Genomic DNA, 14,214 nt, shown 5'->3' with positions numbered 1-14,214 from the left:
CTCTTATCTAACTTTTTTTAAAAGAGACTTCATTTCTTTATAGAGTAGTTTCAGACTTACAACAAAATTGAGGGGAAGATGCAGAGATTTCCCATACACCCCCTGCCCCAACACATGCAAAATCTCCCGCTCTACCAACATCGCTCACAGAGTGGAACATTGTCTTTTGCCAGGGAAGAACCTACACTGACACATCCCAGCCACCCGGGAGTTCACTGCTGCTATTTGCATTTCATGGACAACTGGATGATGACTTGTGTCTACTATTCTAATGTCATACAGAGGGTGTTCACTGCCCTGCTAGTCCTCTGTGCTCGGCCTGTTCCCTCCCTCCGCCCCCCGCCCCCAGCCACAGCCCTTGATCTTTTTACTGCCGTCGTAGTTCTGCCTTTTCCAGAGTGTCATAGAGTTGGAATCATATCATAGGCGGCCTTGTCAGATTGGCTTCTTTTACTTAGTCATATGCATGGAAGCTTCCTCCGTGTCTTTTCGTGGCTTGATAGCTCATTTCTTTTTAGTGTCGAATAATAGTCAGTTGTCTGGATGGACAGCTTCATCCACTCATCTGCCGAAGGACATCTCGGTTGCTTCCAAGTTTGGGCAATTATGAATGAAGCTGCTGTAAACACTTGTGTGCAGGTGTTTGTGTGGATGTAAGTTTCCAGTAAATACCAAGGAGCATGACTGCTTGTGTGTATGGTGGGGGTCTGTCTAGTGTTGTAAGTATGCCATCAAACTGTCTCCCAAGGCAGCGGCACCACTTTGCATTCCCGCCAGCAACACGCAAGAGCTCCTGGTGCTCCACATCCTTGTTAGTGTTTGATGTTATCAGTGCTCTGGGTTTGGGCCATTCTAATCGGTGTGTCCCTGACGACACATGATGTGGAGCATCTTTTTATGTGTTTCTCTGACATCTGTGTATGTTTTTTTGGTGAGGTATCTGTTCAGGTGTTTGGCCCATTTTCTTTTCATTTTCTAAAGATTTTATTTATCTATTTTTTTAGAGAGAGGGGAAGGGAGGAAGAAAGAAAGGGAGAGAAACATCAATGTGTGGTTACCTCTCATGTGCCCCCAACAGGGGACCCAGCCTGCAACCCAGCCCTGACTGGGAATTGAACTGGCGACCCTTTGGTTTACAGGCCAGCACTTAATCCACTGAGACACAACAACCACAGCCTATTTTCTTTTTAAGACTTTATTTATTTATTTTTTAGAGAGAGTGGGGAAGGGAGGAGAAAGAGAGGGAGAGAAACATCAATGTGTAAAAGAAACATCGATGGCTTGCCTCTCGCATGCCCCCAACTGGGGGCCGGGCCTGCAACCCAGGTATGTGCTCTGACCGGTAATCCAACTGGTGAGCTTTTGGTTTGCAGGCTGGTGCTCAATCCACTGAGCCACACCAGCCAGGGCTTGCAAATTTTTTAAATCAGGTTGTTTTCTACTGAGTTTTAAAAGTCCTTTGTATGTTTTGCATAACAGTCCTTTATCTGATGTGCCTTTTTTGCAAATAGTTTCTTCCAGTCTGCATCTTGTTTTTTCATTGTCTTTTGCAGAGCAGAACTTTTCATTTTAATGAAATCCAGATTATTTGCTGCACAGATCCTCTTTGGTGTTGTGTCTACACACCCGTGGGCATGCAGGTTTCCCCTACCTTCTAGTTTTATAATTTTATGTTCTGCATTTAGGTCTATGATCCATTTTGAGTTAAATTTTGCAAAGGGCATACAGTCTGTGCCTAGGTCCATTTTCTGCATGTGGATGTCCAGTTGGTCCAGCACCATTTGTTTTAGAGGCTTGTCTAACTCTCATTGTTTTATGTCCAGTGACTGCCCAGTGCTTGGCAAACAGTAGGTGCTCACTAAACGCTGACTGGATAAAGGAACACAGAGTGTCCCAAGCCCAGATTTGTAAGAATAGCATCAGCAAGGCTGAAAGCTAACATAAATGGAGTCTTGTAAAAGCTATAGAGACCACCCAAAACAGGGTTGTAAAAATTTTATATTGGGTAAGAAGCCACGCTGTGACCGATGGGACAGGTCTTGGCAGGGTGACAGCGAGAAAGCAGGGCTCGCCAGCCTGCATTCTGTTCCAGTCCCTGCAGTCACGGACAAGTGCTTTGGATGAGGTGGGCCGAGACTGGGGCCTCCCAGCCCCTCCCAGGTGGTCCAGCTCAGCTGACTCCACCTCTGCGGGGAGGAAGCTCAGGATCCCCAGGGTGTGGTGACACAGCCCTGCCCTCTCTTGGCAAGGGTACGAGGGTGGTGGATAGGACAAGTGCCATCCGGAGAGCTGAGCCGCAGGGAGAGTGCTGAGCTGCCGTCAGTGACCGTCAGGGTGTGGTAGGTGACGGGAAAGTCCCCTGTAACAACATGGCCCGCAGGGGAAAGCATCAGAGGCGAGAGAAGCACAATTTCTCTCTTTCTGCCCAGGCTCTTCCCCAAGGTGTGCGGGGCCAGGCACTAGGGTGAGGTGACTAGGGAAAGTCCTGGTGACCTGCTTAGTTGGGGAGACCATAGGGACGATTTGCGTCTTACAGGTAGAGGAAGTAGCATTCTGAAGATCGGTGTGACTGTCACCCAGGCAGGGCTTCAACGCTCATTGTCGGGGCCGGAGAGCAGAATCTCGGTACCGAGGAGACTCAGCTGGTCCATGACCACAACCCACAAGCATATGCGGTCTGGCTCAGGCAGCCTTTGGCCACATGGTGTGAAGTGTGTGTTCTTGCTTTTTTTTTTTTTTAATTTTAAAAATTAGTTAGATTTCGTTATCTCCTTAAACATTCAGAAATGGTCACATACAACTCAAGATTTCTGGCTGCTCTTGAAATTGGGGAGATTCCAGCGACTGTGGGCCAGCGTGCTCACATGGCAGCCTCCTCGCCTACCGCGGTGACGTGCCAAAGTGGCCCTGCAGAGGCCTCGGGTGGCATCTGAGCCTTCTCTGGTGGCATGAGCCTCCCCACCTGCACATCTGGCTGCAGCTGCCAGTGCACGTAAGAAATACAGAGGCTGCGCTGCCAGCAGCATTCATGGGGGGCAGGGGTGGGGGGTCAGGCTGGGGACGTTTGGTGGGCGTGGCTACTCCAGGTCCTCCTGACAGCACCCAGCCCGGCCAGGTGAGAGACGTCAGGTGGTGGGAAGTCCCAAAGCGGGCCTTACCGAACCTCGCGGGTCCCCGGCCCCACCTTGGAAAACCCAGCGTAATCACTTATGTGATTGAAAAAGAAAGCTGTGGTACCTATGGCCGGGTCTGTTTCTTCTCTCTTTGGTTGACAGATGGCCATTTTATTTCTGTAGTCACAAGGGTTTTCCTTTATATCTATCTGTGTCCTAATTTCTTCTTCTTTACATTTTTTTATTACAGTACAGTTGGCATACAATACTGTGTTGGTTAACGTGTACAGCATGGTGACCCGACATTCATGTACCGTGTAATATGATCCCCATGATGAGTCTAGTGACCATATGTCTCCGTGCAAAGTAGTTACAATGCACCCCCATGTTTATCGCAGCATTGCTTATAACAGCCAAGCTATGGAAGCAACCTGGGTGTCCATCAGTAGACTAATGGATAAAGATGAGAGATATATACATACACATACACACACACTGTCCGGAAAAAGTCCAGCCATTGTTATATAACAAGAACGGTTTGCATGACATCAATGTAACCTGGCAGCCAAGGAGAGTGGACTGGAATGCGCATGTGTGAACAATGACAACTTCATTATACTAGTCAGTGGGGGCGGTAGATGCCAGTGAGTGAGCATGTGGACTGTATGGCCGTTGCATTCAAAATGACTGAGCGAGTAGAGCAACGAAGCTGCATCAAATTTTGCATTAAGCTTGAACATTCATCTGTGGAAACTATTCAGATGACTCAGAAGGCCACAGCTGTGGGCAACTGGTGATTGGCAGCTTCATCAGGACAACACGCCCGCTCATGCATCACCTCTCCTGCAGAGTGTTTTGGAGAAACATCAAATCACCCAGGTGATTCAGCCTCCCTATAGCTCAGATTTGGCGCCCTGCTACTTCTGGCTGTTCCCAAAACTAAAATCCCTTTGAAAGGGAAGAGCTTTCAGACTGTCAATGAGATTCAGGAAAATACAATGGAGCAGCTGATGGCAATTGGGAGAACTGTGTGAGGTCCCAAGGTGCCTACTTTAAAGGGGACTGAGGTGTCATTGTCCTCTGTGCAATGTTTCTTGTATCTTGTATCTTCTTCAGTAATGTCTCTATTTTTCCTGTGACGTGGCTGGATGCCTTCTGGACAGACCACATGTACCATATTTTGCTGTGTATAATGGGCACCCGTGTTTCTGTGTGCAGATCATACATGGATTATTATACCCACTATTATACCCGTGGTATGTAATCATTATGCCCATGTATAATGCTCATCCTTATTTTTCTCTCAAAAATTTCAGCAAAAAGTGCACGGCAGAATATGGTACATATGCATACAATGGAATGTTATTTAGCAATAAAAAAAGAATGAAATCTTGCCGTGTGTTACATGGTGGACCTAGGAGAAGTAAGCCAGACAAAGACAAATGCCGTACAATTTCACTTCTTTGTGGAGTCTAAAAAGAAAGCAGAAGTCTAGCCATCTTCCCCGGCCCATCAAATGTGTGTCACTCTGCTCTTCAGCAGACCTTCCAAAGTCCATCTTACCTGGCCCGCAGGCTGGTCACCTGTGCCTGTTAACCGCATGCTCCTTGCGGGCAGGACGGTGGTTCAGTCGCCTTCCCCAGAGCGCATTCCAGGGTTCCTTACGCGGACGGCTCTCAAAGCGTCAGCTGAATGGCCCTGGCTGGTGTGGCTCAGTTGGTTGGAGAGTCCTCCCATAAACCAAAATGTTGTGGGTTCAGTTCCCTGTGGGGGCACATGCCTGGGTTGCAGGTTCGGTTCCCGGTCCAGGCACGTACAGGAGGTAACCAATCGAGTTTCTCTCTCATATTGATGTTTCTCTCCCTCTCTCCCTCCCGTCCCCTCTCTCTAAAACCAATGAGCACGTCCTCAGGTGAGGATTAAAAAAAAAAGTATCAGTTGAATGAAATTAAATCTGGAGGCTTGAAGCACCCATCCACCATCTGTGCTACCAGTGACCCTCCACAAGAGGGCAGCCTCAGCTGGTGCCACAGCCTTTTCTACCCCTCAGGGTGGGCAGGGTTTAGGTGGGAGGAGTCTGGCTCTCCATGGTTCCTCAACTTCTTTAAGGGTTGTGTTTGAACGACTAAATTAACTGAGCTGTTTCTTTGTTCCCTCAGCTACAGTTATGCAGCACCCACTGTAGACCCCACAGGAGAGCTCAGTGGTGAGTTAAGTACACTTGCTTCTTACCTCGTTCCGGGTGCCCAGTGCAGCCCGACTGGACAACTGGTTGTTCCCCAACCAGTCCTGGGTGTCCTGCCTCCCCATTTGCTCCTTCCACTCCTTCTGGCCCAGAGGCCTCCACCATCCCACCTGCTGAAATCCCACTCATCCCTCTGGGCCCAGCTGCCATGCCTGACCCCTCAGAGGAACGAACGCCGTCTGAGGGACCGGGGGTGGGGGGGTTGGGCACAGGCCTCCCTAGTGCCATCTCAGGGATGGCTGCAGCCTGCAGAGGAGGTGGGGGACAAACCATCCCTGCGGCCCTTCCCGATTTGAGATTCTGTAGGGGACGTTGGAGGCTCTCCCTTGCATAACTGCCAGACCACATCATCCTTCTCCCCAGCCACCGCTGCACCCAAGGACAAGGTAACCCTTGGGGGTTAATCCCGTGAGAGCTGGACTCCATGGGGTGGGACAGACAGTGGGTCCCTCGTTCACTTTTCCAACCGTAGTGACTGGACATCTACTCTGTGTCAGGTCTCCAGAAATGAGGCATGCTCTCCCTCTTCCCCTTTCCTTCAGGTGTGTGTGGGTGTGTGTGTGTGGGTGTGTGTGTGGGTGTGTGTCTCACCGTGACTCTTGGGGTCCCTCCTGGCTTGGTGGGCTCGCAGCAGAGGCACTGGGCTCTCCCTCCCAGCCTGGCTTCCTGGAGACCAAAACCACAAGTAGAGCACAGAGATGTGAGAGACACTTGCAGGCTGGGCTTGCCCACATGCGTGCAGAGAGCATTCTCTCGCAAAGAGGAAGACACAAACAAGATCGGCAAAGGACAGAGCAGGTGTGAGGGGCACCCAGCAGCCGTGTCCACTTCCTGGCCCTAGGATGACTTTTCCCGCTGGCGGACGCGTGTAGCGGTCAGAGATGGCGCCAGGCATGAGGTTCTTCTTCGTGATTGCCGGATGGCTGATGGCAGCCCTTTCAGGTAACCCCCCTTCCCACCTCCGGTCACTCCTGCTGAAGGACTTGGGTGCTGGCCTCTTGGCCCGCTTTCTGGATGTTTTCTCACACTCACCTTTCCAGAGCCTTTTAGCCAAGGCTGTACTCTCAGACCAGGGAGGCCCCAGCTGTGCCAACAGCGTCAGGGCCCAGAGAGGGTGCGGGAACCCCGTTGGGGGAGGTGGCTGGGCTGTGCCCGGACAGAGCTGAGAGGGCACTGAGGCTGAGATTGGGAGCATGTGTGCTCTTGCCGATGGGCTCCCAGGATCGGAGCAGGGGGATGCCACCCACTCGCGGGCTGGGGGACTCCCCCATTCCCTCGCTCTTGCCAGCTCTCAGAAAGGAATCGTTCGCCTTCCAGAGAGGTGGGACCACTGGCAATTGTATTGTCAACCCCAGAGCCGAGGCTCTGGGCTCACCAGGTTTGTGCTATTCGCAGTAGAGCTGTCTAAAAGCAGAACTCTGGAACTCAAGGGATGTTGAGGGCAGCCGGTGGCTCTGGCACAACTATCTGGGGCAGTGTAAGACACAAATGAGCAGAAAGGCTCTTGAGGACTACTTCCCTTTCCTTCCGAGCTCTCCTTGGGTGCCAGGGCACCTTTGTGACTTGGGCTGGGGCATCAGGTGGCCAGAAGATTTGTGTGCTGGGCTGTGCTCATAGGATGCTATTGGCCCTGCTGAATGTGGGCCCAAGCTGGCAGGAGCTGGGCAGGGGCCCAGGAACACAAGAGATCTTGCCACGGATGGGCCCTCACAGTTGGGGGATAAGGAGACTGATGTGGAAACAGAATTCCGGGCCGAGGGAGTCCAGGGCCACCTGGCAGTGGGGGTGGCAAATCCCATTGGGAGGGACTTCCGAGACAGCTGGAAGGACTGGGAACATTGGGGGAGCTCTGGGGACCCTCTTTTCTCTGCCTCTACCACCTGTTCCGAGCCTCCTGGCCTCACGCTGGTTCGGGGAAAGCTGTTTAACCCTGGAAGTAGGAATACGAGTGCCTTCAGCCCCATGTGGGTACACCCTGGTCACCAGGAGTACCTGGAACTCAGCCATCTTCTGCCCTGAGCTGAGACAGACAGATGGTCAGAGTGGACCCCTGCCTCCCCATCTTCATTTTTCCCACGCTCTGTTCTTCTCCGTGAGGCCTAGCCGCCGGCTCTGGCTCCTAGTGAAGCCTGAGTCTGCAGGTCTGTTACCCAGCCCTCAGGCTCGGGAACTGACCTTGAACAGTGCCCGAGGGGAAGCAGGAGCTCAGGACCTGGGCAGAGCTCCGGACAGTGAAGCGAAGGGGCCTCTGGAGCCAAGTTCCCTGCACTTCAGTCCTAGTCTCGTCCTGACTCCTGCCCGACCTGCTCCGCTCCCAGCACGGTCAGGGATGTGCCATGTGTTTTTGAAACTGCATTTATGTTCGATTGACTCACTGGGTACTAACACAGGTTTAGTTTTGGAAGGAAACTGTGTCACTATTACCAATGGAAAACCTACATCATCTACCATAAGTAAAGGTAAAGATAGGCAGAAAAATAAATAGTGGTGAAAAACAATTTCTATTACGTGCTCACGAAGAGTCAAGAGAATGTAAAAGCGCTTGAGCCTCAGGCCTGTGCCTTGCCGCCTCTGTTTAAGGGGAGCTGAGGGGAAAAAATAAGGGGAGCTGAGGGGGATGACAGACACGTGGCTCCAAATCGTTGCTTTTTCCTTGACCTTTTAGGGCGACTGAAAGCACTTTGCGCAGGAAGCAGTCTGTGCACTACTTGATTTAATGGCACTAAATGGGTCTTCCTTAAACCCTCCTAAGGGTCCCCAGTGGTCTCTGCCCTACTACTGAGAAACAGGGGCTAGCAGGAAGGGCATTCCAGGCAGAAACTGTGCACCAAAGCCCCCCAAGAGTGGAGGGAGCCCCAAGGGAGCCTCTCGTGTGGCCAGAGAGAGTTGACGTGCGGGAGACTGTGGCCCGGTCCTCCCTGAGTGGTTCTTCCCGTCTGCCCTGGTCCAGCAGGCCCGAACCCTAGCAGGATGGCCCCAATCTGCTTGTGGGTTTCTCCTTGGCCCGATTGGTGTGTTGGGCAGACCCGGATGGGGAAAGGAGATCCCCATCTCCTCCAAGGGGAAAAAAAAGGGAAGAAATGGAATTAACGGAGAAGAGTGAGGGACAGGAGCCGGGAGAACGAGGCCCACGAGGAAGTTTCAGGGCCTTCACTCTAAGAGTGGGGTGTACAGCCTGGTGGGGTTACCAGGCTGCGCCCTGGGACTGCAGGTGGCTAGAGTCTGGCCCTCTGGGGCCCTGGCAGATGTGGTCATGGCAGTGGGCGTCGAGCAGGGACCCTTACAGTCCTAGCTCTAGGCTGCATCCCGGGCCACACTCAGCGAGTTCTCTGCCCAGGCTGGCCTGGGGTCTGGGCTGTCTCATCAGAGCTTGGTTTGTGCTGTGAATGACCAGGGCAGAGACTGGGGTCTAGAGAGCCATGCTTTGCAGTTCTTTGCTGGTGTTCCCTCCAGTTCGGTGCCTCAGTTTCCTGGTCAGCCAGCTGGGGAGGAAGAGGCAGAGGGGATGAACTGTGCAGGCCCATGACTGGACGAGAGGGTGGGCGAGGCTGGAGGTATTTGCCCAGGCGTGGCCTCTGCTTCACCGTGCGCGCCGCCTCCTCTCTGGACCTCAGTGTTCCCGTCGGCCGAATGGGGGACTTTGGGCAGGCTCTCCCTGCGGGCTCAGTCAGACCTGACCTCTGCGTGTGATGAGGTAGCAAACACCAGGCCTTCCGTGCCCGGCCGGCGCCGAGGTGGATGGCTAGCATCATCTGGACTGTGGCTGGTGATGTTCTCAAGGCCTAAAAGGCTATTGCTGGTTTCTTAAATTAACAATTTTTTTAAAAAACCTATTTTTCCTGAACTTAGAAGTTCAATACCCAAATCTCATTTTTTGTGTAAGTCCAGCAGTTTTCAACAAAGATTCTCAAGGTGACTTTGAGTAATATTTCAGTCAGTCAGGTTGAACAGAACAAGCTTCCTTAATAATAAATGCCAAGGATACACGCAGCTGATTAAATTCCTTTCGATCTCTGCTGTCCCATACGTCAGCCACTAGAATGTGCGCTGGAAATGCGGCAGTCTGCACCGAGAGGGGCTGGGAATGTGAAATCCACGGCGGGTTTTAGACATGTGTTCAACCATGTAAAGGGCCTCGTTAACAACTTTTATGTGAATTACAGGTTGAAATGATAATATCCTGGCTCTGTTGAGTTGATTAAATTTTATTACAATTGTGTTTACCTATTCTTTTTAAAATGTGGCTACTAGAAAATTTAGAATAATATACAAGGTGGAGCAAAAGTAGGTTTACAGCTGTCCATATGGAAAATAATACAATAATTAATAAGTATGAATATAAGAATGAACTGCTTTGCATACTCATAACGGTAAACCTGCTTTTGCCCCACCCTGAATGCACTGGAATTATACTTGTATCGAACAGCACTGCCTTAGATATTCTACACTACATTTATTAATTTAATACATTTGATTTTCTTATAAATGCTTCGAATACCACTAAGAAACAGAGCTTTCCCAAGGACTTCAAGGAATGCTTTTGATCTATAAAATGAACTTATAAACAAAGTAAATAGTAAGTTCTCTTAAATATTCTGATACTGTTTACAGACATTGTCGAATTCTCTTAAATGTTCAACTTAAAATTGCAGCTAACATCCATGAATTCCATGGCCCACGGGAGAAACTCGGGTGGGCAATTGTTCTTAAACATCGCAAAGACAGGGCTTTGTACACAAACACGCCAAGCTTGACCCAGCTTTCACTTAACGGAAATGTACAAAATACTACGGACTCCTGTTTATTCCATCACTATTTTTTAAAATTTGAATCTGCCTGGGCTTACAAGCCACTTCCCAGGAAGAGAGTTGTGCAGCCGGTCACTTGGGTTACCTGGAGCTGGCTGGAGTTGCCTTCCCAGCGGGCTGAGGGGAGCGAAGGCCAGCTTTTTTGTTGCCAAAGTAGAAGGTATGATTGTGTCGTGCTGCTGACCGACATGCAGTTTCCTTTTTGAGAGCCCGAGTCCTCCAGCTGGGCTGGACCCTTGACCTAATTGTCAAGGTCTGCCCGCCCCCCATCATTTAATTGGATTAAATGAAACCAATACGTTTACTATTTTTTTCATGTTCTCCCTGCCTGGCAAGACTACAACTCATAGATATATAAATAACACATTTCTTAGTCTGCCTTTCTGGTCACAGGTCAATGGCTGGTGGGGACAGATAGCATGGCTGTCTGCAGTGGTGACGTATGACGTGGGACAAGGGAGCTGGGCCGCTGGGGCTGGCACGCGCAGCTGCATGTAGATGATCACAGAGGGATCTAGAATGAGGAAGAAACACCGCCCACAGCCTCCCTCACTCAGTCACGCCAGCCTCATTTTCTCATAGGGAGGGAAGCTCAGGAATTAAACTGGTCTCCCAGATGTTGAATTCACAGGCTGAGAATCAGCCTTTCCCCAGGGATAAAGGAATAAGCAGGCAGCCCCAACTGGGGCTTCGAGACAAGAGTTTGTAGGAAAAGACCAACCCGATACTGGGCCACCTTCTCTCTGCCTGGACCACAGCCCTGAAACCGCCAACTCACGCCCACACCGGTGCTCAGGCCTGCACCAAGCACACTGTGGCAGGGCTGGAATCCCCAGGGCCACCTCCTTCGCTGGTCACAGCGTCCCTAGTCCCTCCATCCCACCCTCAGCCAGGCTGGGGCATGGTGAGTTCCCCATGTTTGCTAGAGCTGCCATCTACCTGGCAATTTACTTAATACTCTTTCCTAATTGATTTTAAAGTGAAAATACAGTTATCTTTAGGAAAAAAAACCCACTTCGTGTTGCTCCCTTAAAGATAAAGCCGTTGCAGATCCCCTTGAAGGTAGTGATGGTGAAAATAAACATGATGGAAACAAAACGGTGCCGTTCGGTTCTGGCCGGATGCTAGCCGCTCTCCCTGCGCTCAGAGGGGAGGGTCACAGGTGTCGGAGAGGCAGTGAGGACCAGCCTGCCGGGAGACTTTCTCCTGCAAGTAGGCAGAGAGGCTAGAAGGGAAAGGGGACGTGCCCTCCTTCAGGGACGTGGTGGTTTGAGGGCCTTGTCGGCAACAGCCTAAATCTTTTTTCCAGCCTTTGGGTGTGTGCCCCACACTTTGGAAATGCTGGTCCAGAGAAAGGACAGCGGAGGTGGGCAGTCGCCCCCATGCCTGACAGAGCCTGGGGAAGCTGCCTGCTCACCTTCCCAGGGTACACCCTGGACGTGATAGCCCCATCGCTGTCTGTCCGCAGGCACCCTGAGTAGCTCCTGGATTTTCCTGATGAGCCTTGAAGTTGTGGATGGCGCCCAAACTCATGCCCCCCGATTCAGCTCAGGGAAATTGAGCCCCAGCTACAGGGGGAAGGAGGAGCCCTGAGGAGGCGTGAGGTAGGGAAGGGAATTTTGGAACTCGCTCTGGCTCTGGTTTGCTGAGTAATGTTGGACAAGTTCCTTCCTTTTTGTGGCCCTAGTTTCCTTGCTGCAAAAATGAGCAAACTGAACACCAAAGACCGGCCTAAAAATCCCAGTCCTCTCTGTCTGTCCCTTGAGGCTTTGGTGGTGTGGAGCAGATCTGCTAGAAACTAGCCCTAGGGTGGGCACAAGGTGAAACCCCCTCGCATGGGGCAGGCTTGGGGCCGCCATCCCAGCTCTGCGTGACCCAGGTTAGCTTTTCCGTGCATGTATGCCACAGAAAAAAAACACCCGCTCACCGAGGTGTGAAAGTTAACGTAGATGATGCATCTGCAAACGTCTGAGCGCAGCATTGCTCCGCAAGGTTAGCTCGTGAATGTCACCCAGCGAGGACAAAGACCTCGTACGCGGAGCTGCAGCATCAGTGGTTAACACAACCCCGTGTGCGTGATGAGCTCATTCGCCCATGTGACAACCCCATTGTACAGATGAGGACGCTGAGGTTTAGCGAGGCTGAGAGACCCATCTAAAGTCTGTAGCTCATAAGTGGCAGGACTTGAGCTTAGGTCTCCGGGTGGGCAGCTCAGTGCTATTTCCATTGGAGAAAGTGGCCTGGCTTGTCTCCAGGCTGCTGCCCTCGGGGCTCCATCCAAGTGTTAGGCATCTCCTCCACATGCTACCGTTCCAGGCTCGCGGCCCCAACACTGCATCCAGGGGCTGCCCTCAGGGGCCTCAGGGGCCCTGGGGACCCCTGGGAGGCTTGTCAGGGACAGATGGGGCCAAAAGTGGCTGCCTCCTTCACCGTGGCCCAGCCTCGAAGGATTTGCCACACACTAACCTTGCCCACAGAGGCCAGGAATGAACGAAGGTCAAGTTAAAGAGCCACCATGCGTCAAGGGAGAGCTTGCTGGGCAGGGTGTCTAGTCACACTTATTTAGCGCCTGCTGTGTGCCAGGCCCTCTGCGGGCACTGAGACATGAGATGTGAAGGTTTGCCCTTGACACTTTAATTGTTGTGAGGGAGGTGGTGAACCCCACAAGGGTCGTCCTGGAGGAGGTGTGACCACAGGTGCCATCCGATGACAGCCTAACCAGCCTGCTCTGCAGGGGACGTGCCATTCTCCAAAGATCAGCCGTGGTTATCCTGTCCCACCTGGGCGTCGGGAAGCCATCCTGCTTTATGGGAAGGGAAACTGAGGTTCAGAAAGTTCTACCCACTGGTGCCTCGGTACGTGTCCACTAATTCATTCTGGAACTTGTGACGAGTGCCGAAACCGGCGATTGCAGGACGGCTCTCGAGCTGCCGTGAGGCTGACTAACATGTAGACCTCTGTTGCATTGCGAGAGAGGGGCACTGAGTGGGGAGCATTCTTTTCTTGTCAAAATGTGATGAGCACAAGGTTTGGCGAGTTCTGAAGCTGACGAGGACTGAGGGGTGACTGTATTTTGTTCCAGGCTGGTGGCTGATGCTGAGGCTAGGTCCATGTCTGTAAGGTCTCCATCCCTGGGCTGCGCTGTCTCCAGGAGCTGGGAGTCAGAGGAGGGAGGCACAGGCCGCTTCCCAGAGAGGGGGTCACCGCGGTCAGGGGAGCTGAGACAGAAGGCTGTGCGTACAGAGGAGGGTGGCAAACTATCCTAGACACAGAGACACTAAAAAGTAAGTGCAGCAAAAACTGGTGAGATAGTTGTGCTGTGCAAACATCAGCTTCCTGGTTTGGGCGATTTACTCCAGTTATCGATGGTGATCTGTCACCGTCGGGGAAGCTGGTTGATGGGGGCAGGGGGCTTCTCTGTGCTATTTTCTCATCTACTTGGGAGTCTCTAATTTCAAAATAAAAAATTAGGTGGGGAAAAGGCATTTTAGGCAAAAGGACCCATTTGGCCAGCAGCCTGGAGGCAGGGCAGGAAAGGTGACAGTCCCCGAAGGGTTTCCCTGGCTGCAGGCTGTTGTGACCAGACGGCCCTGCTGATCCCATGGGGCATGTCGGGTGGGTGGGACCGCAGCTCCCAAAGTTGCTGAGATCCAGGCTGTTTTCCATCTCCGGATTCATCCAGACAGGTGGTCATGAGGGTCAATGAGCTAAAACTCAGGGGAACACGAAGCGGAGTGACAGCCTGTACAGGAGCACAGACAAGACCAGTGGACTGACCAACGCGAGCCGGGCGAGCACAGGACCGTGGCCTCTCGGGCGGCATTGGTAAATGTGCAAACCTGCCTTTTCACATCGCAGCCCTGTGAAGGATGAGTTACCACCCCCATTTTACTAATTGAGTGACAGGCTCAGAGAGAAGTGACTTTTCCCAGATGGCACAGGTAACAAATCTCTAACTCGATGACTCCACGTTCATGCTGTTTCCCAGCCCTGGAAAATGGGCAGAGTTCGGGTGGACTCTGCACCTCAAGGTTTCTGCAGGGAAGGT

The 14,214-nt window shown here is 51.9% G+C and overlaps 1 protein-coding gene across 2 annotated transcripts in view; it reads left to right on the top strand.

Annotated features, from left to right (window-relative positions):
- Positions 1-14,214, top strand: part of CD6 (CD6 molecule) — a 43,334-nt gene that overhangs the window by 2,399 nt on the left and 26,721 nt on the right. The window contains exons 2-4 of one of the 2 annotated variants that reach the window (XM_024574267.3): positions 5,273-5,319; positions 5,665-5,744; positions 6,200-6,300. In XM_024574267.3, the coding sequence (XP_024430035.2) occupies positions 6,240-6,300 (61 nt within the window). In that variant the 5' untranslated portion in view covers positions 5,273-5,319; positions 5,665-5,744; positions 6,200-6,239. Of the gene's footprint in view, positions 1-5,272; positions 5,320-5,664; positions 5,745-6,015; positions 6,301-14,214 lie in introns of those variants that run through there. The other variant, XM_045183336.2, reaches the window with a different exon arrangement.

Source organism: Desmodus rotundus, chromosome 5 (assembly GCF_022682495.2).
Source record: "Desmodus rotundus isolate HL8 chromosome 5, HLdesRot8A.1, whole genome shotgun sequence".
NCBI lineage: Eukaryota > Metazoa > Chordata > Mammalia > Chiroptera > Phyllostomidae > Desmodus > Desmodus rotundus.
Note: the sequence above shows the minus strand (reverse complement) of the source record. Positions and strands in the feature narration are given on the sequence as shown.